Source organism: Hibiscus syriacus, unplaced genomic scaffold, assembly GCF_006381635.1.
Source record: "Hibiscus syriacus cultivar Baekdansim isolate YM2019G1 unplaced genomic scaffold, ASM638163v2 tig00110627_pilon, whole genome shotgun sequence".
Classification (NCBI taxonomy): domain Eukaryota; kingdom Viridiplantae; phylum Streptophyta; class Magnoliopsida; order Malvales; family Malvaceae; genus Hibiscus; species Hibiscus syriacus.
In genome coordinates, this window is record NW_024062804.1 from 238,205 (window position 1) to 265,663 (window position 27,459).

At 34.3% G+C, this 27,459-nt stretch overlaps 1 protein-coding gene and 2 pseudogenes across 1 annotated transcript; all 3 read right to left on the reverse strand.

The window, feature by feature from the left end:
* Window positions 1–3,090: 3,090 nt before the first annotated feature.
* LOC120136341 lies at window positions 3,091–5,797 on the reverse strand (annotated as a pseudogene).
* A 5,164-nt stretch (window positions 5,798–10,961) lies between these two features.
* LOC120136367 lies at window positions 10,962–13,009 on the reverse strand (annotated as a pseudogene).
* An 8,897-nt stretch (window positions 13,010–21,906) lies between these two features.
* On the reverse strand, window positions 21,907–23,617 carry LOC120136392 (NAC domain-containing protein 43-like). The gene is made up of 3 exons (XM_039152434.1): window positions 23,258–23,617; window positions 22,916–23,184; window positions 21,907–22,730 (listed from the first exon to the last, which is right to left on the reverse strand). Exons 1-3 carry the CDS (start codon window positions 23,439–23,441, stop codon window positions 22,086–22,088), a joined length of 1,098 nt encoding a protein of 365 aa, XP_039008365.1. The 5' UTR covers window positions 23,442–23,617; the 3' UTR covers window positions 21,907–22,085.
* Between the last annotated feature and the right edge of the window lie 3,842 nt (window positions 23,618–27,459).

Genomic DNA, 27,459 nt, shown 5'->3' on the forward strand with positions numbered 1-27,459 from the left:
TTGGCTAGATGAAAGAAGCAAAGCTTACAGAATATATAATCCTCTTACAAAGAAGATAATAATTTCAAGAGATGCCGAGTTCGATGAAGCAGACTATTGGAGATAGAGCAAAGAGGAAAAGAAAGTTGAAGGACTATTTTTTAAAGATAACGATCTTATCAATCAAGATGAACAAGCTGATTATCAAGGTCCTCAACAAAATATACCATCGTCGTCAAGCAGCAACAGTAATTCCAGCAACATAATAGAAGATTCTGAAGCACCTCCCACAGAACTTCGAAGATCCACAAGAGAGAAAGAATGTCAGAAAGGTACAACGATTATGAACTAAATAATGTTTCACTTTTCTGCTTACTTGTGAACAGTGATCCAATAACATACGAAGAGCGGTTGAATATGACAAATGGAGAAATGCAATGGATGAAGAAATTGCTTCAATAGAAAGAAATGATATATGGAGCTAACAAGACAACCAGAAGGTCATAACCCAATTGGAGTAAAATGAGTTTATAAGACAAAGACCAATAAAGAAGGAAAGGTCGAGAAGCACAAAGCGAGGCTAGTTGTCAAAAGCTATAAGCAAAGACAAGGAATAGACTATGATGAAGTATTTGCTCCAGTAACAAGGATCGAGACCATCATACTTCTCACAATAATTAGCACAAAAAGGATGGAAAATTTATCAAATGGATGTGAAGTCAGCATTTCTAAATGGCTACCTAGAAGAAGAAGTTTATATTGAGAAACCACTTGAATACGTTAAAAAGGGACATGAAGACAAAGTTTACCGATTAAAGAAATAACTATATGGTCTGAAGCAAGCCCCGAGAGCATGGAACACAGAATTGATGAATATTTCCAGAGAAATGGGTTCATGAAGAGTCCATACGAGCATGATTTATACACAAAGAAAAATGAAGACGGTGATATCATGATCGTGTGTTTATATGTAGACAACATGATTTTCACAGGAAATAATCCAGGTATGTTCAATGATTTTAAGAAAGCTATGACTAAAGAATTTGAAATGACAAATATTGGAGAAATGTCATACTTTCTTGGAGTTAAAGTGAAGCAAATGCAAGAAGGAATATTTATATCACAAAAGAAGTATGCAGAAGAAATTTTAAGAAAATTCAGAACGAAAGATTGCAAGCCGGTAGCCACTCCAGCAGAACCAGGAATCAAATTAAGTGTGAATTCAACAAGAGAGCAAGTGAATCCGACGTTGTTTAAAAGCATCGTTGGAAGTCTAAGGTATCTGACTATCACAAGACCAGACATAACATACGTTGTGGGATTGGTAAGCAAATTCATGGATAATCCGAAATAAGATCATTGGATTGCAGCAAAAAGAATCCTCAGATATGTCAAAGGTACAACAGATCATGGCTTATTCTACACGCGATCAGAAAATTCGAAGCTGATTGGTTATTCTGATAATGATTATGGGGAGACTTAGACGATCGGAAAAGCACAACCGAATATCTCTTTCATATCGGCTCTGTAGTATTTTCATGGTCATCAAAGAAGCAACAAACGGTAGCTCTTTCAACATGTGAAGCAAATACATAGCCGCAGCAGCGTGCACTTGTCAAGCAATGTGGTTAAAGAATTTTTTGCACGAGCTAAATTTGGCACAAGAAGAACCAATTACAATCTATGTCGACAACAAGTCTACAATTTCCCTTGCCAAGAATCCAGTCTCCCATAGCCGAAGCAAGCATATTGATACAAAGTATCACTTTATACGAGAGCATGTGAAGAACAAAAATGTGGAGCTAATTTACTGCAGAACTAAAGATCAACTAGTAGATATTTTTACAAAGCCATTGAGAGCAAATATATTCAACCGACTCAAAGAAAAGCTTGGAATGGAAAATCGAGTTTGAGGGGAGTGTTGGATATCAAACTCAATTATTGAGTAAGAAAAACGTGGCAAAGATATTTTTAAAGAATTGTGTAGAAAGCTTGTAGGTGGCAACAATCAGAACCATAAACAATGGTGGTGCCTACCAAAGAGTTTCACTACATCAAGCAATGTTTGGAGATTAGTGGGCAACATGGAAATATCTAACAATTTAAGTCGGTTTATTACAACTATATATATGTATGGAAGCTATATGAAAAATATAAGTGAGAAGTGAGGAAAAGAAAATATACGAGTGAGAGAAAAAATTAGAGAGAAAAGAGAGAGAGCGCTTAGCAAAGCTATTGGTGAGTTTGTAAACTAGTCGTAGCTAGTATTGCAGTATTGTAATATTGAAGTAGTGTCATTGTAACGTATTTTGTTTCGTATCAATAAAAATTCAAGTTATAAATTATCGTGAGCCCATCTACGCTTCCAACATGAAGTAATTAAAATATTTATTTGTCTTACCTGATATTTTAAAATTGATACAAAGAAAATTATTAAGTATGATGATGTTGGATGTAATGAAGAGAGTTCTTGGTTGGTTTTCTTAGAGATAAGAACAAATAAAAGTTATTTTTCTTGTGGATACCGACTCCTTAATGCTTTATCTTTCATGCTCAAGTGGTGGGAAATGGTTATTAAAACACCATGGGATAAGACATTATTTCTTAGAAATTGATGAGCAAATTATAAAAAATAATATACATGTTCTATATGAGATAATCTGTACAAAAGATTTATGTTGACAATATACATTTGTGTTTATCCTCAAAAATATTTTTGAATCTCATTCATGATGGGAATGTTGGATACGTGTATGTCGTATATATAGTGCTCAAAAACATCCACTGGCAGGCCCTTTCTGAATCTTTCTGATCAATCTGTGAAACATGAAGTCTGGCAACATGCAATGGCATAAACCATAGCACATGCTCTTTTTCAACCCCTCGTCTTCGTTATGGCTATCAGCCGCTTTTTTTTCCTGGTGGAGTAGAGTGTATCTTGCCCATCAAAGGCATTAGCAGAAGCTTTCGAGATGAGAAATAATACATAGACATCGAAAGCTAGATTTTACTGTCGAAAGCTAAAATTTTGGATCAAAATGAGGTTCCAGAGTTATGATAGTTCAACATTTCCATATATAAAAGATAAAGAGATATAGAGGGGAACAAAAGTGAAGAACAAGAACTGAACTTTTACCAGTAACTTCCAACTGATTTTATCTACAATTTTTATTCAAGAGGGTCATCACATTCGCCTCACTTGTAGCTTCAATATCAAACTAAAAATGGTGAAACAAAAAATATAAATGAACAACGAACACACTTTGATCACCCTAACCTCTATGAAAACGATGAAAGAAAACTAGGCAAAGAAGCTACATTGTTGGTCAAACTGATTCTAAAGTTTAACCAAGTGTAAGGATTACCTCAACCACCTTCTAAGATCACTAGTTGAAGATGGGGAGATTTCACCACCTTGGCTTTCGGTATAGTAAGACGAATAGTTAGACTGTTGTTCCAATCCAAGATGTGACCCTGTTACACTCCTAAAACTTGGACTCCTCAAATTGGGACCATAACCTCCATATCCCGTCCCAACACCACAAGACTCCGGGACCGGATACGATAGCCGTTTCCTTGCTGACCCGTTTCTGTCCCTCTCTAGTGTAGATGGCCTTTGCCTTGGTGCACTTTGAGACCTTATTCTGGCCTTTGCAGACTCGGTTGCTGCCATATAATTAGGCAAAGTTGCTGCATTGTTGCCACTACTACAAGCATGAGTATCAACCCTGCCGGTGTAATGGTAATTGGACCTTAAGCTTGGTGTTTGAGATGAAACTGAGCTCCTATCTCCTCTAACGCAACGAGGGCTAGCTGATCGAACTTGAACAGGCTGGGTTCTGGACGGAGAGGGGGTAATAGGAGAGCGGTGGATGGGTGCATTGTGTTGAGCTCTATGTAGAGGTGAACTAGGCCTTTGGTTATGGTGTTGGGATTCATGCTGGTGATATTGGTTCGAATTAGTTCTTCTATAATTAGGTGCTAAATATGAGTAAGGTCGGGGTGTATCTATTTCTGCAGTTTTGGCAGACACTCTTTGATCTGTTGAAGCTCTTCCTCTGCTATCCCACATCTTAGTAGGAGCCCGACTTTCGAGCTCATGCTCATCACCAATCGATGGGCTCCTACGAGCTCTCCTCATCTATTTGCAAAAGATCGAACTAGTTAATTTTATGGGAATCAAAAGAATAAAACAGAGGAGGCATTCCAGATAAGGGCTAAGAGCAAAAGCATGAACCTGTTGAGACAAAGCCCGAGACAAGTTCTTTTCACGCTTCAAAGCAGCTTCTTTCCTGTTCTAGCATAGCTTTGACTTCCTCTATAGTGTGTGGCCTTTCATCCCAATCATCTGCAATACTACTTCCTTCTCTTGACTGAAAATTATGCACATGCTATGTTAATACTATTAGAGTCTGAATCTTTAAAGTAAAAAATAAAAAACAGGTAAACTACTTACTACTAGTGATCTTCTGTCTGAAATGTCTTGAAGATTCCGTGAATCGAGTATGCTATTCGTGTCGCTGAATGTGGATTTTCGGCTTCCATCTTGCGAGAGCCTCATTCTTTGATCAAGAACCCGAGCCTGCACTCTAACAAGAGCTTGCATGCACCTGAGTGTCATCTTGGCTTGCTTTCTCACATTGTGACCTCTTACCAAAGCTTGCAACTTCACTAATCCCTTTAATGCACGAAGAGCTCTCCTTGCCTTCACATACAAAAAATCCATTTTTTTCCTCTCATGAGTGCAAAAGAAAAAAAAAAACAACTTATGAATTCCTACTAAATGCTAGATATTCACAAAATTTTCATACGAGGTAGCCTCTAAAAGCCGTCTGAATAACAATGACAGCATAATGGTGCTCTCTAGCATAATTGGAAGGTCTAGTCAGCCGAGCCACCTGTACCGGCGCCTGTGCCTTACCCACAACCGCGGCCTCCCCTGCTGCCCTACCAGTATCATTATGACCAGTTGCCTTCACTGGTGGTGTCGTTTGCTGATGAATCACCGGTTCTTGAACCATGGGTTTCCTAAAGATCCACCGTCGCTTCTCTCTCTTCTACCAAAAACAAGTAAACAGATGTAAAATTTTATCTAATTTCGAGTCATTGAAAAAGGAACCAAAAACTGCATCTACTTATGTTTCATTCAAACTATAAGTTAGTAAATACAAACCTTTTCTTCATCTTCTTCTGGGGGTGGTCAGATTCATCCTTTCTTCTGTTACATCTCTTTTCACGACTCTCTTTAGTAGGAGATCTAAAAGCCCTTTTCACAGCAGCCAACCACGAAGTCCCTCCTTTCTTCCCCATATGATTAAACTACCAGGGTGCATTAAGAGCAGAAAAGCTCTTTGCTTTGAATGACAGCGGGCGGTCACTTGTTTTAACCCACAGGGAAACAGGCAACAGATTTAGATTCATTCAAACAATGCATGTAAGTAAATCTAATATTAAACGTTAAAACCGGGTGTTTTGGGGAGGTTTTTGGTTAATTAATTTGAGGAGAACGTGAGAAACAGGGTGTAGTGGACGTGGTGGGGTGGTTGGTTATCGAGAAAACGTTGAAACCCAGATTAGATAATTAGAAAATAGTAAAAATGTAAATGAATAAAATAAAAAGGGAACCACGTTGAGTTTGCACGAAAATCAAAGCGGCCAAAGTGTTCTTTTCTTTTAAGTATTCATCAATAATCATTGCTTAAAGCTTCAGCTTTTGATCACTACTTGCCTTTCTTTCATTCTGCACAACTTGGAAAGAAGGAAAGAAAGTATAGCAACTGGACAGGTCTCGTGGTTTCACGTGGTAGGAGGCGAGCAAGCAGTGAAAATTGAAAAGGATAATGGATAGAGCAGAGAAATGTGGGTGGTCCAATTTGCTTTTATTTAGTTGCTACTAATTGTAGTAGATAATAGTCTAATTCTTTACTCCCATTCATTATAAAAACCAGCAGAAGACGGCAATAAAAAATCTGGAGAAAAATACACCCACTTCCCATTCAATTCACCACCACTTTATTACTTTAATTTAATACAAATAAACATATTGACAAGGGGGAAAAACTAAATTGGCTTATTATCAATTTTAATAATCGATTTATATAATTATCAAAAAGAAAATCAAATTGTATAAAACAGTCACCACAATGTATAACAGGCTTGAGTTTCTGATCTTGGGCTTTGGCAACTGCGCAATAAGCACTAAAATGATGATCACCGAATGGGCCAAAGATTTTACCTTTTGTGAAGAGGCGTAATACTGGGACGAGGGTGAACGGACTCCATGAACATAAAAGATGATGCACAACCCAAAAAAGTATATCTTTTGAATATACAATATCTAATTAATTTATCAAAAAAATCTAATAACTAATGCTTAATACAAAAAATGTTTTAAAATATTTTTTTTTCATTTAGGTGTTTAATTTTTTTCGGTTATTTTAGGTGTCTAAAGTTATAAATGTTATCATTTAAGTATCTCGGTTGTAACAGTCTTTAAAAATATCTATTATTTGACCTATATTATGTTTATTTTTATCAAAAATTTATTTTTTTTAAAAATAAAATAAAATATTATTATATTTAGAAAAACTCCAATTTCTCTAAGATTACGAAAAAATCGTAACCCTAATTCCATTCTCCCTTACTCTCCCTTGTCAGCTATCGCCACTGCCCCCTTATCATCTCCTTTGCCAACGTGTTGCAGGTCGTATCCTCCTAATCCCATCGAAGAACGAAATATGGAAGCAGGCGTTGCTACCGGCATTTGATGTTGTTTTCGCGTGGGAGGTTAAAACGAACAACCAACAAAAGACAAAGGGCAAACGGTGAGTGGCCAAACAACCAGAACGCAGAGCGAACAAAGGGCGAGCAATGACGGAAAAGAGCGGTGGTCGACATGGATAAAATGATATGAAATTAGGGTTTTCAATGTGTTTGGAGTTTTTTAAGATTTGAGGAAAAAATAGAGTTTTTTAATAAAAAATATATAAGTTAAATTTTTTTTTTATTTTAAATAAAAGTGTCAAATTTTATAAATACGATACGTGTCATGTAATAAATTTTTTTAACAATTGTGAAAAACCAAACATTTAAAATAATAACATTAATAACGTTAAACACATTTATCGAAGAAAAGTCTAACCATCTAAATGAAAAAAGTTTAAGTAATTATTCTATTAAACCAATAATGTTAGGAGATATCATCTTAAAAATGAAAAGATTTCAAATATTTTAAATATTGTTCGGATGAAAGTATGTCATTACTAATATTGAGACGTGTTTCAAGACCCATAACACATAGCACATCTGACCCACGTATCTTCTTATTGTCACGGTCCTTGGATTTGGATCCGTGACATGTGCGTATGAGCCCGTATAAGAGGTTCTCTGTACAAACTTGGGCTTGACAAGGCAAGCTAATTTGGTCCGGTTCTTTGAGAATACTAGTTCCGTGAAGGATTAAGTCCGAGGGCGTTCGAGATAAAAGTGACGAGGCGTTACAAAGTTGGTGGGGGCAATTGTCGAGGCTCGTGGAGTTCGGATCGAGACAAGTATGCGCGGATATCCGTAGAAGAGGCATACGGAGTATCGAGCCTACTTATGATCATCAGGCCTAGCCCGTTCCTTGGAAGTTTCCAGAAAGAATAATTATCTCATCATTTAAGGAGATAAATACTTAAATTGAAAGAAATAATGTTTGGTTTGAATTTGAATTCTTTAGAAAAGATTCTGATTAGATTTCATTTCAATCTGGGTCGTTGATGTAATTCAATTTAGACCGTTAGATCTGAGGGAGCTCAACTATAAATAAGAGTCCCCCTCATTTGTATTCATTCAATTCATTCATTCTCTTCAGAGTAATACAACTCAGGCATTCACTCTAAGTTTCTCTTTTGTAGCTTTGTTTCTTGTGACTAAGTCACTTGGTTTTTTTTTTTTTGAAGTTTCTTAGCTTACTTTCGAGGGACTTAGCTTGTAACATCCTCAATATCGGGTTAATGACCAAATTGAGAGATTTTAAAATTCAGTGACCAAATGAGATAAATTGAAAAAATCAAGGATTTAATTGAAATATTTTGTGTAAGAAGAGTTAGAAAATGAAGGAGGAGTCAAGGGGCAAATGGGTCTTTGAACAAGGAAAATAATTAAAAACTTGGTTGAGGATATTTTAATACCCACATGGAGCATATGTTTGGGAAACCAAGTTTCCAGACTTCTCTTCTTCAACTTTCTTCTTCTCCACCGTGAAACACTTAAGCAAAGGTAAGTTGGATTTCTTTTGGTTAATTCTTAGGATTTAAGTGAGATTTTGGTTAATGGAGCTTTAGGAAAGATGATGGAAATAAAAAGGGACTTAAAAACTCTGAGTTTTGAGTTATAGATGATTTTAGATATGAAGTGTTTAAGTGAAAAACTTAATAAGAAGGTTCAAAGGAGTTTAGGAGCTGAATTTGACTTGTCATAATGGTAATTAAATAAGAAATAACAATTATTGAAACTGAGTTTAGATTACATAGAAAATTTAGTAAGATTCTTAATTTTAAGAATTTGGATGAATTGTGGAAGATAATAAGATGTTGGAATGATAGAAGTTAGTTAAAATAATTGAAGTTGAGTTTGGGGTATGAAAGTAACTTTATATGAGGAAATTTAGTGAAGAATTGATGAATTTTCTGGTGAAAAAGTATGTTCTGGGCAGGGTGTATCGATACACCATGAATAGGTACTGATACACTAAGACCAATTTTGAAGAATATCTTCATGGTGTATCGATACATTGAGGAGTGTATTGATACCTATGTATCGATACACACAGACAAGTATCAATACCTGTGAATTTCAAAAGCAATTTGGGTACCGATACACCCGTAGTGTATCGATACCCTCCTAAAGGGAAAAATGAATTTTTGGTTCATTAAATTAGCTTAAGTTATTAGTATCGAATTATAATGTTTAGGCATCTGATATTTGTCTTAAAATTTATGTTTATGTAGATATTGAGCCTAAACCAGTTCCGGAACAATTGACGAGTAGGATCGATAGGGGGAAAGACAAAGATATCTAGGTGAGTGCATATGCATAGCATGATTATAATAGTATATCAAAATTTAGACTTGTGATAAGTCTAGATTCAATACCTTAATACATGACTCGTTTTATATTATGATACATGATATGAATTCATACCATATGCATTATGTGACATGTTTTAAATGAATATGTATGGAAAGTTACATGAGCCATGTGATAAAGGTAAGAAATTATATGTTTATGAGATACACTATGTGAATTGTGAAAAGCCCATGTTATGTAGATGAGAACTATAGGTATAGTTGGCATGCCAAGAGTAGAGGGTCTGCGTGGTCCTTCGGGACATATATGTATTCTTTGGAACATGTATGAGGTCTTTTGAGACACATATTTGATCATTGGCATATGTATATGATTCTTAAGGAGTTTCTATGTGGTCCTTAGGGACATTTTATATGGCACTTTAGTGCATTTCTACGCGGTACTTCGGTGCAAATCTACGTGGCACTTCGGTGCATTTATACGAGTTGTGGTGACATCATAGTGCACAACATCATTGTACTCGTATACCTTAGGTTCTCAACAGTGTATCATGGGCTAGTGAATTTACTAATATGAATTTATGATAGTTAATTTGATAAGATCATGGGTAAGATACATGGTTAAGTACATTGCATGGATTAAATATGTGATTTCATTACACTTCATCTCATTATGGCATTATTGCTATTGCATTTTATTGTTATTACTATTATGCTTCACTAAGTCGATGACTTAGCGTGTGAGTGTTTTACATGTAGGATCCGAGAACGTAGACAAGGAAGATTAGACAACTGGGACAACATTTCTCCTGCAACTATCAGATCAGAAGCAACTTAAATTGTAGGTCCTTTTGTCATGTAAATTATTGTTGGCATGTAACCAAAAGTTTAAGTTATGTATGCTCTCAGTATTTTGTGAACCTTGTATAAAACTATGTATAATAAATATTTTCTTAATATAAGTTCAAATGTTTTATTATTTTGGTTAAGTTATTGCTTTAAAAAGTTAATGTGACATCTCAGACTCGTATCCGGATCGGGTACGGGTTGGGGGTGTTACATAGCTTTATTTGCTTTGTTTCCTACACTTAACTTTTTCAAGCATTGTTTCTCTTTTGTCCGTAAAGCCTTTGTTCTTTGTTGCCTCTCTTCGTTGCTAGATAGCCCTGACAGTGTTTATTTTCCATAAGAGTTGTTTAATTTTGTTGGTTTTTAAGAGCCTCAAGTGTGTTAGTTCCACATCTGTGTTAACCCCTTGGTTGGTTTGATCGTCGCTTAGTGAGCTAATTTCTCACTTAGACACGGTTAAGGCTGACTTAGGCGTCACTTCAACACGAGAAAGCGTCTAAGGCCGCACGAATTTGCTAGTTGAAATTCTAGTCCGTGACATTATCATCGTCTTGCTTGGGGTTGGAGGCGACTGGTTGACAAGGTAAACGAGAATTGGCCGAGAAGTTGATGGGAATATGACCGCGAGGTCGATATTTGGTTTCTATGGGTATGGGAGAGGCCAAGCAAGGTACGCAAGCACCGAAGACATAGTCCACATGCTCTCGAACACATTTTTCTAGCCCAAGAAGCAAGAGAGAAGACGGTATTATCACCTAAACTAATCCACTAATTGGCTCAATTTATAGAGGTAAAGCTAAAAAATAACAACCATATATAGCAACACCAAAAGAACATTCCATTCTTTATGTATATATAAGAAAAAGAAACCCATGTGCTTGGCATCCGATGAATTGACTCCACTTGGAGATAATTAGGGATGAAATTAGGTGTTTAGATTTTTTTTTTATATTTTCTATTGAAAATATGTTTTGGCACTCTTAAAATTTAAAAATTTATCTCCCCTTCAAATTTCATAAGTTTATCCACTAATATAAGATCTTACATCCTCCCTGGAGATGATCAAGCAACATGAACCTTCACCGGATACTTATCAGTTTCACCCTTCCACGGGTTACCCCTGGTCTCATTCATAGGAGTCGATCTAAGAGCTTTCCAGACAGCGCTGTTACATTTAAAACCCGACCCGAATGCAATCTGCCACACCCGGTCACCACCCGAGACCCTACCTTTAGCTTCAGTGTAAGCCAACTCATACCACAAGGAGCTACTTGAAGTATTTCCAAATCTATGTAGAGTCATCCTTGAAGGCTCCATATGCCAATCTGTTTAACTGCAAAATTTTCTGTATTTCATCCAAAACCGCCCTTCCACCCGCATGGACACAGAAATGCTCGAAAGCAAGCTTGAAATCAGGTATGTAAGGCTTAACTTTGGCCTTGAAAATCTTCTTTCGAACAAGCCTAACGAAGAACTTGAACTGCTCTGCCAATGGTAAAACAAGTGGACCCAGAGAGGTGATATTGGTTTTCAACACCTCTCCGGCCACAGCCATTAATTCACGAGCCAATGAAACCCCAACAATTCCGTTTTCATCTTCTCTTTGGTAAACGCAGTTGTAATTGTAATGTTTATCATCCGCACCCTTATGGGTTCGAACTTCGAACCAAATGAAGTAGCTCGTACTTTGAACGAACCTTGTCCTGTGCCTTGTTCGACAAGAGCATGGCAGCTCCGCCCATGCGGAATATGCAATTGCATAGCAACATGGACCTGTCATTGCCGAAATACCAATTCAGGGTAATGTTCTCGGTGCTTACCACTACGGTATACATATTAGGATTGGCTTGAAGGAGGGTTTTAGCAAGCTCGATCGATATAAGGCCTGCGCAGCACCCCACTCCTCCAAGGTTGTAGCTCATGATCTCAGTACGTAGTTTTTAGTGGTTGACTATCATGGCCGAGAGAGATGGGCTTGGATTAAATAAGCTGCAATTCACGATGAGGATGCCGATATCATTCGATTTAACTCCGGTTTTCTCAAAAAGCGAGTCGAGTGAACATGACTGCTTCAGCTTCAGCTCGAGCTTCTTCCATGCATAGGTCAGGTGGACTCGATGTTATTCTTGGAGGGAAATACGTCTCATCGCCTAAACCAGACCGAGTTGTTATACTTCTTAGGAATTGAAGCGTGCCCTCCGTGAAAGCTCCATTATATTCAGTTATCTTCAGGAACAAGTCGACTGACAGTTTACGATCATCTTCAGGTTGAAACAAGCGAAGTCGACGAGGTAAACCGGCCTTGACCGCTTGGCAAAGTAGAGACCAAGGAGAAAGAATACGACCAGTGAACCAGCTAGCCTTGTAGCAACATCAATGCTCTCAAGCCGAAGGGCTTGGCTGGTCCATAACTCTGAAATGATATTCCATTTTAGACCGGTGAACTGAACCAGAGTTGCACTGGAAAGTAGCAGAGTATCATGGCGGGGTTACATGAATAACCGTAGCCTAACTTAACATACTTAAGCTTCACAGATTGCAAGAAATCAGGCAGTCTCCGCCGAATTTTGATGACGGCGGAGGTGGAGTCTGTGAAAGCCATTTCTGCCGTCAGCCTCTCCTTATTCATCTCTATGTACTTCCTTGTTTGGGGAAGAATACCAAGGGTTCAAGCATATAAGATGGCTCGAAGAGTTCTATAAGTTGTGCAAGCATATAAGTTGCATAGGTGACTTGGGAAATGAGAGAACAGTAAATAGAGGGGTCAAATAAGTTTGCCATGACAAATGACAGACAACTTTTCCCGTAAAGAAACAGACGAGGTTGGTCTTTTAACTTTAGTCGTCGTCTTCTCAAATATGACAAATTTGCAACGTGTTTGTTTGAAAATTGAAACAAAAGAGAACCAATGCTTTTCTACATTGGAAAGTACAAACAAAAACTGAAATTTCTGACAACTTACGTACAGGGACTAATTTACACTCCTCGTTTTTCCAATAACCCAAGTTGAAGCTTTTAATAATTTGAGTTAAATTCAAATACTGGAAACTTTGTTCTAGGCTTTTGCATGTTGAATTTTCCCACTGCATTTGGGTAATATTCCAATGCATCGTCTTGTTATTAACTCTTGGACGCAGATTTAATCTCTCTGATTTTATATATTCAAATAAAATAGATCATATTCTATAATTAATCATTTATCTCTTCGAAAAAAACAGGTAACAAAGATATTAATCACTCTTAAGGGTAAATATCCTAGTCTTGGGCGAAAGAGCCAAGAGGTGACATTGATTTGGACGAGCCATAGAACTTGTGTGGCCCAACATGAGAGCATTGGGGCAGCTTTTGTTTTTTCATATGGGCTGAAATAGGTTTTAGAATAGCTACGGTGTACATTTTCGTCCAAGCAATCAAATTATTGGGTTCTCATAGGGAAATGAACCCAAAAGACTCTAGGATTCGAAAAGTTGAAATCTAACTAAATCTAATTTTTAATGATGAATGATAAAAATAAAATTTAAATTAAATATAATTTTAAAAAATAATTAAGTGATTAAAACAGAATAAAAATAATAATTAAGATACTAAATATATAATTTACTCTTAATTCTTTTGTTAAAAACAAAAAAGGGAGGGAAACTACGTTATGATTTAATAAGGGGAAATGAAACGTTTTGCCTTTTGAAGGGGCGGGCGGGAGAGTGGGGAGAGGGTGGACGAAAATAAAAGAAGATGCTCAACTAAAATGTATACCTTTTATATGCAATAATTAGCCAAAAATTATAAGAGCAAAATTATTAGTAGTTGATGGCCAAAAAGATAATTATTACTCGTTGATATATTTTTTTCACATAAATCTTCTACGACAAATATATCATAAATTATAAAGTTTTTTCCAAATACACAAAATTAAAATATTTATCATTAGATTAAAAATAATAATTAGTATGATGATAAACTTAACAATATTTATATTTTTATTAATTCAATTTAAATTGTAGCATTGAAAAAAAAACATGACCCTTAATTTTTTTAAATAAATTAAATCATATTTTTGAGAAAAATATAAACTCAAACTATAAAAGTTAAAATTTTGAGATTTTTTTAATTATATTATTATAAGATAATATCCGTTTGAAAGGTTTTCAACTTATTTGATAGTGAAAGTTCAAACACTCCTGACATACGATGTGCTCAAACCCATAATATCTATGAATAACAATCATTTTTTAACCACTGAGGTATTTGATTCGTGCGGATCATGACATTTTTTTTATTTGTGAGTTAAAGAAAATAATAAACTAAATAAAAAGCAATTCAAGATTCAATTTGAAAATTATAACAACAATGCAAGTAAGAGGTATTAAGCCTTAATATAAATATTTTTGAATAAAAACAAGATAATTATCTAAATCCGTTTTACTATTTAAAAGATTAAAAATAATTCATAATTCTAAATATATTTTGAAGTTATTTTTGAAATCATTTTTTCAAATAAATTTAAAATAGTTAATAATTAGTATATAATATTTTTTAAGTTAGTTTACTATTTTTAAATATAAAATATTTATTTTTATTTTTACAATTAATTTTTAAAATTTTAGAATCATAATCCGTCTAAACGTTATACTTCAAAATTTAATAACCATTATTTTTAAACTTAATCACAATCTGATACTTCAGGTAACAACCGGCAGGGCAGCAAAGATACTTACGGCCTATTTGAATATTTTTTTATTTTAATTTTATTTAATTAGGTCCATTAATCTCAAGCCTTTCTTAAGATGCTTACTAAACGTTGTTCTATTTCCCTGTTTGTTTATTCTGCTGTCTTCTTCTTAGCCTACAAATCTCACTGCTCTCGTCATTTGTCTTATAATCTTGATTTCTGGACCGCTGCGTCTATTATAATTTACAATAAATTAATTATTATTTTATAATATTATCCCTCACGTGACTTCACATGTACCACTTATGTAACGTCTGACTTCACATGTACCACTTATGTAATGTTATTGACCAGTATCCGACTCGGATACGAATCTGATGTGTCATATTGAATTTTCAAATCATTGACTATTAAAAAGTAGTTGAAAAATTAAACTTTTATTTGTATTTAATTAAAATGGTGGAACCCTTCATAAAAGTAAATATTAAAAATTTAAACTCACACTAAAAATAAATATTTAATAACTTACATAAATATAATAAAATATGTTTACAAAGATTGATCAGAGCATATACGATTTAAACATTTAATTACATGCCAACAAAACTCAATGTAACAAAAGAACATACATGCTTAAATCGTTTATGATATATCTTTGGTAATGATATGTTGTCTTGACTTGTCCTAGCTTTGTTCTCCTGACATCTTTGAACCTACGTGTGAAAACACTCACACGCTAAGTCTTCGACTTAGTGAGACATAATGTGCATAAATAAAACATTAAAAACAAATAATCTTATTTTTAAACTTTTATAAAAAAACATATGATAAATAAATCATAGTACATTTCATAAAACAAAAGCATATATTATCATGCACTGTTCATTCATGTCATTTCTTTAATAGCTCATGGTACATCATCATTGAGAACTCAACGTATGTGAGTATATTGAGGTTGTGCATTGGGTTGCAGTCAAAACTGTCACATAGAGTTGTACCGAAGTGCCGCGTAGAATATGCACCGAAGTGCCACGTAGAAATTGTCCCGAAGGACCACATAGAAATGACCCGAAGGACCGTGTAGAAATGTCCCGAAGGATCAGGTAGAATTGTCCTGAAGAACCGCGTTGAACCCTCAACTCTTGGCATGCCAATTATACCTATAACTCTCATATCACATACTTTTGAGCTTTATCATTTATACATTTCCATAGCTTATATCACATTTTCATATAATCACATTGATCAATAACACATAGTATACAATGTAAATAGTGCATGTACTCGTAGTAATAGGATCATAACCATGTTTATATTCATGTAAACATGTATTCCAAACATTTAATAGCTTTCAAAATATTATTTTAATCAAAACATTGAAAATAGACTCATCGCAAATCTTCTTTCCATATAATAATATATTATACTAGTATGCACTCACCTTTTTGTCTGACTAAGTCAAAGCAAAATCCTTATCACTCTTGATAGATATCTTATACCGTCGAATCGTCCGAAACTTGCCTTCGTTCAAAATTGACACAATAAAATGATCGAGATGAATATTGGAGTTCATATTATGATTAATCAATCATCAATAACTTAAGCTAGAATAAACACCTAATTCACAATTTCAAGCTGAATAGTATCGATACTCCATGTCCAGTACCGATACTTCCTCACCATGGTATCGATACTAGGGGTGTAAACGAGCCGAGTCGAGCTCGAGTATTGCCGAGCTCGACTCGAACTCGAAAACTCGCGAGCCTAAAATTTTCAAGCTCGACTCGAACTCGAAAGATAATATTAAAACTCGACTCGAACTCAAAAAGGCTCGAACTCAAAAAAAATTCAAGAGCTCGATTGAAGCTCGAGACTCGAGCTCGATTGAAGCTCGATTTTGAGCTCGATTCAAGCTCGAACTCGATTAAAGCTCAAACTCAAACTCGAATTTGATCCTTAGGGGTAAATTAGCTTTAGGCTCTCTAGATTTATGCGTTTTGTACAAAACAGTCCCTCAATTATTTAAATTTTAGCTTAAATTAGTCATCACATTTAGATTTTTCTTAATTTAGTCTCTGTTTAGGATTGTTTTCTTTAATTAGTTGTGTATATTTATTTTGCATGTTGATATGTTTATGTATAAGTATGTGAATAATTTATTTATGAGCCACATAACATCATTTTGCATAATTTGTATGTTACCTTCATGGCATAACTTAAACCCTAACACATAAACCTTAAACTCTAAACTTTAAACCTTAAATCCTATCACATAAACTCTAAATCCTAAACCCTAAACCTTATCACATAATTAGTTATGAAGTAAGTACAATATAGTATCTTGATATTAAATGCTCAAACCCTTGATATTTATGATATTTGAACCCAAAACCTCAAAATATAACAACAATTTAAAAAATTAGTTATTACAAATATTTTCATTAGAAATATATTAAATATTTGTCATTAGAGAAATAATTTTTTTATCAATTTAAAATAAATATAAGAATATTTATTCAAAAATAATTTTTAACCATTTTCAATTCAAGAATATTTATTCATCAATAATGTATTTTTAATATATTTTTAATAATGTAATTTTAAAAAATATAAAATTATAATATAATATTTTTTCGAGCTGCTCACGAGCTTTTCGAGTCGAATATCGAGTAGCTCGTTTCGGCTCGTTAAGAACTAGAGTCGAGTTCGAGCTCGAGTCGAGTCCATTCGATCCGAGTATTTATCGAGCCAAGATCGAGTCGATCTCGAGTAGCTCGCGATCTGTCTCGTCTCATTTACAGCCCTAATCAATACTATACGTCAGTATCGATACCCAATCTACATTATGGAATTCGTCTTCCAAAAATGGTACTAATACTTTTCCATTAGTATCGATAGCCTTAATATTGATGCTACTCCTACGGTATCGATATTGTTCTACTGATTTATACAATTTCACCTTATAATATCGATATTGTTCCTCTAGTATCAATACTCAAACCCATATTTCACCTATTTCTGCTTTGAAGTACAGGTACTGTTCATCCAGTACTAATACTCTTACCCATAAATTTCCTATTTTAACTCGAAAATTTACCAACACTCACCTAAATCCCACACTTTTAACTCCTTTCAAGTCTTTAAACTCAACTACACTTATTAAACTCAACTTATATCACTTTAACATTCCTAATCATTCCAAATCCCACTAGAACACTTGAAACCAAAAATCATCCCAATTATTCCACGTACTCCAAATCATTTTCCAACACCTTAAACTTCTTATTCTAGTTTATAACAAGTCAAATATAACTTCAAAATCCATTTATTAATCATTTCTCATAAATTCTCCCCAAAAACCCTATTTACTCAATTTCCAATAACTTATCCATCCTTTAGTTTTTACTTCTCTTTAAACTTTATCAAGCTTCCCTAATACCCCAAGAATCAAAACCAATCAAAATTTACAAGAAATAACTGAGGTAAAGATTTATTACCTGATGCGTTTGGATTGCGGAATCTTACATTACCAAAGGGAATGTTTTTTTTTCGGAATTGTATTCCCACATTTGGTTCACGGAATCTTACATTACCGGGAATACTCTTTTCCCAATAGTAGCATTTTTTGGTTAAAATGGTGGGAATGTCATTACCTCTAAATTCTTAGATAATCTTACATTCCCACCACTTTGGACAAAAACCCTTGGACTAATGAATTCTTTTTATAATGATCCTTCTAAATTCTTATTTTTCATACTTTACTCAACATTATAATAATAATAATAATAATAATAATAATAATAATAATATAAAAAGAGTCTGATTTACTAAAATACTAATAATTTTAATAATTTAAAATATTTTATATTTTATATTTTAAATATTCAATATTTTATTATTTATAATTTTATGGGATGAAAAAAATATTATTATTGTAAAAATGTAATTATTTAAAATAATATTTTAGTACCATAATATTTTTTTATATTATATTATATTTTATATAAATAAATATGATATTTATGAACATTATTTAAAATATAAATTTAATATACTAATTATATTAATTATATATTAAATGTAATTTCTCCTCAAAAGTTAGATAGTATAACGATTAAAATATTTTTTTATGAATTTTCATTCAAATATTTATAAATTAATATTAAAGTTTAACTTTAAAAAATATATCACAAGGATAATTTGGTAAAATATGCATCCAAGTAATCTTATATTTCTCCAACCAAACACTATAATCTTACATTCATGCTAAACAAACCAAACAAGGTAATGCAATATTCCCATAGTAATGTTACATTCCAGTAATGTTATTCTCAAAGATAATTTTACATTCTGTGAACCAAACGTCCCATAAATACGAAGACACAGTTGAGAGGATGAAGAAAGGATGAATAGAATTATAGATTTCTTCATTCATGTGTATATAATACACCACTAAGAAATTTTAAATTCATTTTTTGTCTAAAGATCAGTATGCCCTTCCATCTTTCAATCTTTGCTAAACAAACCTACACCAATCATTTCCAATTAACTCCCTGAATTTTTAATTTATCAAAATTTAATTACGAAGTTTTAAAATCTTACACTTTAGTCACTAGCCCGTTGTTTGGGATGTTACAACTTATATACATTATCCCAAACTAATTAAACTCCCGAATGTTGGATATATATTACACACATTTTGTATGTATTCGCTTGACTTTACGTGCTTGCATCTGCATGCAACAGATAAACAAACGAACTACTTTAGAGGATCCAACAATAGAATATAGGATCATGCATGTATATATTAATGTATATATTATAGGGTTAGTAAAAAAGAAGCAGATACATTATTTAATAAAGATATAATAGGGAGGAAATGAAAAAGGAAAGGCTTGTCGTGAAATTCAAAGAAAGGGGGGAATAGACTCTCCCACCTTTTAATCACATCAAATATCCAGGGAGATTTGATTCTCCGGCCTAGTTTTGTTTTTCCAAAGCTAACCCCCTTCCCACAAATTAAAATTATTCTATGTGCCCCCTATTTTGATCCAAGATGTAACACCTTGCCTGCATGCACCGACCCCACCCCCACCTTACATGATTAACCCTCTTAATTCCCATCTCTAAACTGCGATTTAGCTGTCTCCACCATGATTAGACCCTTTGATCGCAAAAATAACTACATTTATGACCCATCGACGCCGATCAAACTGCTCCATCCAACAACCTATTTTTGCCGACTCAAGGCTTTGTCTGCAAATCCACTTCCATTTTGTGCCTTGTGACGTAAAACATAATTTGCATGTAAATTCATCAAAATATAGGTTTTGCTTAAATGTCAATTTGTCTTTCTTGTTGTATTTGATGGAAAACCTAAAGTTTGACTTGGTGACAAATCTTGTAACCTTAAAATTAAGGAAATATGAACACAAGATTATATTCTTAATTAGATATTGAGGGCATATATTAAAAAATATTCATTTTTAATAGTATATTAATCTTATTCACACATCATCAATGTTTAAATATATGAGTTCACTATTTTTCTCAGAAAAGTTGACTATCAGCAAAAGAAAAACAAAACAAATTTTGGAGGAGTCCCTGACGACAAATTGTACCACTAAAATTTTAACCAAATAATCTCTCCTTTATCCTATGCCCTTACCCTCCTTGTTCTATTGATTTTGTACAATGGAATATGTTTCTTTTAATGCCGCGTAGGGAAAAGACAGTGTAATCAAAGCAAGAAGAATCTGATAAAGATATAGTTGGATATTGACTTTAACATATTATTTGGACTGTTGATTAAACTATCAGGTTAAGGGTTTAGCCGTCTAGGGATTGGCTTTTCATTATTATTTTTGCTTTATGAACCAAATTGGCATTCTTGATTTCAGTGGCAAGCTGTTGGGGTTATACAACACACAGTGCAAAAGAATAAATACTCTTAATATCAGGTTAAAGGTGCAATTGAAGTTTGACTTAAACTTGTTTTTTTCTGACAATTAATTATTACAATTTCATATCACAAAACGACAACAGGGAAAGACCGTAATAAGAAAAAAAAACACTGATTTGGCATGATGATTAAGTTAAAAGAAATAAAATATTGGAGTTTTCATGCCTTAAACCAACCAGCAATTTAACTATACTTAAATTAAGAAAATTTAAACACTGAAACTTCTGCTGCAGAAACCTACACCGACTACTGCATATATGTTTGGATCCATTCAAGTTGGCCGACAGTCTGTGCTGAGGCAACCGATAGTTAAGACACAATCTATGCTAAGCCTAGTGCATGCAAGAAAAGTGTAACATCTTTTTGTTAAGGCAAAAGTTGTTTGTTTTGAAAAAATGTCGAGATTTGGAGAAGCCCGAGGCATAAACACTATGATTAAGGAATAATGTCTTTTCTTCTCTTTCTAATCTCATGTCTAATATGTCTTCGTCTTCTTCACGATGTTTGAGACAGAACGAGGGGGTTGATGTTCAAACACATATATATATTCCTTTAGGGTTTTTTTGGTATCACATCAAATAGAGATTTTTTTTCAAAAATGAAAAAAAGAAGAAAAAAGTTATTATGCATTGGTTGGTGGCATGGCCTAGAATCCCGCTACTTGTTTGATATCAAGACGGTACCGTTTTGGAAGATATTTGGGTATTGGCATATATACACATGGGATCCCCGGTTTTACCAATAAGAGTCAATGGGTGGCCCGGGAATGAGTTTCAAGTTTCAACAAGATATATCATTGGAACATTCTCCCCTTCCTGGTCTCAACAAACTACTTGATGGTATTCCCTCAACTAAAAATCAATTATGTATATATGCGTATAAATGCTACCCCTTTTGTCGGTTAATATCAATTGTAATTGATAGCTACATTTCTTCTCTCTGAAGGGTATATCCAAGCTAATTTAATAAATACCTATATATATATATATTATGTTCAGTCAAACAAGTACTACGTTTTATTGTTGGTTGATTATATTTAAATACATATATAGTAACGTGCTGGTAGGATTAAAAATATTTTATTCAAATTCTGTCATTAGTTTATGTATTATGTATGAGTTGTGGATTTAGTTCATGTCCTTGAAATAGTTACAAGTAATCCCATAATGGATTGATGAAACAAAAATGCATGAACCGAGGCGAGTAGTACCGGTGGTTCAAAACCTAAAAACAATCCGACAGACCATGTGGCTCGGAGATAATTAGAAAACAAAGCCACTTTGATCATTGCAGAAGGGAATGATTATATTGAGGTTGAAAGAAGAGATTAATCAAATCAGCTAGAGTTTTTGCAAGGCTTCTAGAGAGCACATTTACGAAAATGGAAGACATCTTGATTCAGTAAAGATAAGGGTCCCTCGTCGAAGAATAATTCTCACTTTTTTATTTATCATCTCTACACGTATATATATATATTCATCAACATAACTGATAGCTGTAATAATAACCTGCTGACTTTAGGTACTAAGGTATGATTATATGTAGGGTTGTTCTGTTATACACCAGCATTCACCACGTGGCACAATGGGTCGGATGAAGATGATGATCTAGTGAAACTCCACAGGTCTATCTCGCTGTTGTATTGAACGGCCGGTAATTGGAGATCATCATGATTTTGGTGATCAGTGCTGGGGTTGCTGTAAACCATAGAGGTGTCACTGAAGCAGGCCAATTGCCTAGATGTCTCTGTTAGCCCGTTGAGTTGGGAGGCTACGAGCCGGTCCAGCGCTGCCCAGTTTGTGAGTCGTGACTCATTACCACTCACCTTATTTGTGATCGAACCTCCACTGTCCATCATTATCTGCCGATAACCGGTTTGGCTGCTCGTCGAATTCGGGCTCTCGAGGCTCGGGAGTTTCATGAATGAGTCCGGGTAGCCATTGCCGATGGCTGTCTCGATAGGCCTGATGAATCTCGAACTGTTGTTTACTATATCATCTTCATTGCAATTCCGTCGCATGTGTTCGAGTATCTGCTCCAAGTCTCCTTCATTACATGAACCGAACATATGGTTCCTGGTTTCTGAACTCAGAGATGAGCTAATGGGATCATCCAGGGTTTTTTGATTATTTTTCTTCTTGAAGATACGACACACCACCCATCCTTCTTCTTGTGTTCCCTCTTCCATAGCATTGGAGACCTTGATTTATATATAAAAAAAAAACATGGTACCAGAGTGAGAATTATACTAAATATTTTTCTCCTTGTCCTGTCCTGTTACAACGTAAAACATCTAGGATAAAAGTCTAAAGTTTTCACAGTTTCTGTTTCCCGATAGAAAACATATACTGGTAATGAAAAAGGTTGACTTAAAGGCTTGCTTACAGTTGTTTCAACGATGCTATCGTCTAGCCTGTATTCATGCATGATCCAATCAGATTTTTGGCCATGAGGAGCTCGCCCTTTGTAGAAAACCAACGTTTTTCTCATCCCGGTCCTCCGGAAGTTGCTATAAATGATCTTGTCTCGCCCGGTCGCCTTCCAGAATCCGGCGGCGGTGGCACGGTTTGTGCGAGTTCCGGTGGGATACTTCTTGTCTTTGTGGCTAAAAAAGTACCAATCATTTTGAGGAGTGGATCCGATTTTGCAACTCTCTGCAAACCAATTGTTGATAAAGTAAATGGCAATGGAACGTATATAAAAATCAATACCAACTTGCATATGTACCTTGAATATCCCATGGCTCGAGCTTATTAAGATCAACATCCCGAATTACATCTAAATCTATTTTCTCATAGGAAACCTTCTTTTTGAGATAGTATTGCAAGAGCTCCTCTTCCGTGGGGTGAAATCGGAATCCAGGTGGGACTTGGGACTGTCCATTTACAGATATGCTCATGTTTTCCGGCATTCGGAAAGGAGACGAGAGAAGTGAATAATTCCAATTCTGGTGTGGGCAATGGAGTATGTGGAGAAGGGTATATATATGTGTTTACAGAACATAAAAAGGCCAAATTAATATACAAATTAATAAAATGAAAAAGGAAAAGGGTTTGGGTTATTGATGGGGACTGGTGGTGCCTGGCTAAAAAGCTAAAGGCAAAGAGATGAAGTAGGGTGGGGTTTTAGTTTTAGCATGCATTGGAGAAGAGGCAGGCTACCTAGATGGAAAGAGAAACGACATTATTTAGGGATAAAATGTGGAAGTGGGGGATCCAAATTGTGGGTATCAACTATCAAAATGAGAGGGGTTGTAGGACCCAATGTGGGGGCATGCCTCCATCACAACTACGACCTTCGACCTTAAAATCTCCTTAGAAAAGCACCTCTCTAACTACCAAACATTATCCATCATCATCTGATTCTTTCTCTATATCAACCTCTCTTCTCCCTCCAACCCAAGACTCTACTAATACAATCGGGAACAAATACAAAATTTTATGTTAGGAATATAAAATTATATCATTAATAAAATAATATAAAAAAACTACTTAAACTACGTAAGGATTTAAAAATTTTAAAGAGTAAAATATTTAAAAGTTTTAAAAGTGCAATCGTATCTACTAACATCCTTCTATTCATCCGCACTGCTCTAACAAGAAAGAGATGTCATGAATCAAGCTCAAATAAGTGAATATTATTTAAATACCATATGATTAGAACACAAACATATTTTCATTATTGACAGCCCCTTTGTCTTGATTTCACCTTTGGTTCTCCCTCTATTTTTGGATTGTTTTATTTACCTTTTGCTTTTACTTATGGCATGTATAAATGTGAAAGACTGATGCTTGTCTCTTGGTATGTTCATTCTACCGAATAGCATCTGAGATTCTTTCTCCCCTTTCCTTCTATGCTGTGAACTGTACTTTTGAATGATGAAATCAATATATGTGATGAATTATTGACAACACCTTTTGGATGCAAAGTGAATCTTCTTTTTTAACCACATCATCTCTCATTCATGCTTAATGCTCCAACTTCAACTAAATTTTACAATCTTAAATTTCCTTTTTCAATAAAAAAATATTTCTTAATCTGCCCTTAAATTTCAAAACCTTAACTGATCATGTCTTTTCTAAATAAATTTAGTGTCTAAATTCACCCAAAACATCTCCAAGATCCTTCAAAAACAAATTAGTTTAATTTAAACCCATTCATCCCTTTAATCAAAGGAGAAATTGCATTTTTGGCCTCTCTCAATAAATAATGATTCAATTTAGATATGTTAACACAAAAAATAGTTTTGGCCTAAAAAATATTATTATTATTTCGATCTAATATTAAAATTCCTGAATTTACCCCCATCCAATAGTCTATATAGCATAAATCGAATGTTTACTTAAGTAAAATTAATTCTAGGTAGAAAATTATGTGATTTCTTTAGTATCCAAATTAAAATTATGTTAGCTTTGAGAGCAATTAACAAAAAATAGTAGCAAATCAGAAGCTAGAGAATTTTAAAGAGAACCCTAGCTAATTAATTTAACGAAATTATTTATTTGTTGGGTTTAGTATGACCTTATCCCCAAGGTCGCAAGCAATGGCACGTAGTTGTGTAATTAGTTAAAGGAAGTCTCTAAGGTCACCATTCTAATCATTTTCATGCTCTCAATTCCTTAACTCAAATCATTATCTTTGGTTGATATAACGATGGACCAACCACTTTATAGTTTACTTACTTACCGCCATATTTTACCCTTCATTCTTTACTGATCTTTTTATATTTTACCGTGACACCTATATTATAAGTGGAAAAATATTTCATTATATATATATATATATATTAAATTTAACAACAATGATTACAAGTTGAATAATAATAAATTTATATATGAATTAATATTAAAGATGATAACGATCTTTAGATAAATGGTATGGAATTTTTTTATTTAATAATTGTATACTAATATAAAAATGTTATTAAAATTATTATTATTATTTATGCTAATTTTTTAAATCAATAGTAACACTGTATTAGAAATAAAAAAAATTAAAAAAACTATTAAAACTCTAAAATAATTTTTAGAAAACATAAAATTTTATTTAAAAATTAATAAATTTTTAAAATATCCATTTCACAATATCATGATATGATACACGACATCGATTAATATTAAAAAATATTTTATTTAATGATTAATGTTTGTCAAAAAGATAAATTGATAAAATTTTAAATAATATACATTTAATAAGGCATAAAACAATTCAATAGGTGTTGGATATATGAACTGCAACACTACACCGTTAGCACTGACTGGAAATATAAACAGTAATTAAAAGGAAAAGATTCGTAAACCGTGTCGTGGTATAACCACTGTCTTAGAAACGAATTCGCCCCGATGTGTGTAATCGCTACACTAGGCAGACCGTCCCCCGAGGTTAACACGGTCGCTCCGAATTCCGTACACCCAAAATCGGAGTGGACTACCGGTGGTATTGCTCTTCTTATCGGAAAGCACACATAGAGAATATTTAGAAAACACTTGGAGAGTGAATTATGAATGTTGAGAGTGAGTTGGGAAGCTGAATATAACCCTCTATTTATAGGCTAAAAATAGGGTTAAAATCATCCATAAAATTTCAGGATTAAATCTCTTCTTTTGTAACAGCTGAAACGTCTAGATGAACCAGACTCAAAAATAGTCCAGGTTCATTGCATCATTATTCAGCTGTTATAACTCTCGAAATTATATCATGTAACCCCTGGAATTAAATCTAATAACTCTTGTAACTCATGATATTAACAGTTTGTCTCCTCTGTACAAAGCTGGAAATCAGTCCAGATACATCTTAACGTTTTTGATTTAATTTAGGAAAAGCTGTTTAATTTTTGAATTTTCTCTAAAAAGATAGTTTCCGCGTGGACGTGTCGAAGACACGTATTACCACGACCACGACCACGATTACGAGCCGAGCTGAGCCGAGCCGAGACGAGTCGTACCGAGCCGAGCCGAGACGATACGAGACGGACGGCAGTGGCAGTGCGCAAAGAGTCCCCCTTGTTCTCTTTCACTCAACAAGGAAGTGGGAAATCCAAACCATAAATACTCATTCCCAATAGTATTTCCAATACTATGTGGGATTGAGCATTACCAATATTCCCCCACTAATGCAAAAGAATTCTTCTGAAACATGAAAACAAACTTTCCAGAAGAGCAATAGTGAGATTAGTTGCTTAAGCACTAGTGAACGTATCTGGAACTAGTACATAGTGATGATGAGCAATCCTTCTCTTAGATAAGTGAAACTAGTCTGGAACTTTCTAAGATGGGGGTAAACTCATAACACACAACTAACCCCTTCATCCACCTGAGTCCTCGATGTGTAAGATATATATATATATATACAAAAGTATATATTTGGCCATCTTACCTCAGGATTCTAGTAAGTGTGCTAAAAAAATGGCCTAACATTTTTCATAGAAGACGGCTAACCCTTCTCACTTACATAGGTTATTTCATTAAGTTTATCTCGATATAAACCACCCTTAACAGAGATATGAAATAATTAAGAGCTTTTATAAAAGCTCAACCTCACAAAGGGTATGGTGACTTTCTTCAAGTTCATTATAAATGAACCACCCAAACTCTGGGCTAAGAAGTCATTAAGAATAAATATTCAACCTCATTTATCGGTAAATTCAATAAGTCCTTCTCACTAGAACCATCCAAATACTTGGATTTGAATTTATTAAGAGTTTAACAAACTCAACCTTTCTGTCGGTAAGTTCATCATTTCATACCCACTCACTCTGGGTTATGAACTTATTAAGAATAGATATTCAGCCAAAATCGGTAAATTCATCAAGTCTTTCTCACTAAGACCACCAAAAGCCTGGGCTATGAATTTATTAAGAGCAATTAAGCTCATCTTGGGCATGCACATTATTCATCATAGGGATAGACAGTAGGAATGTGCACTACGAG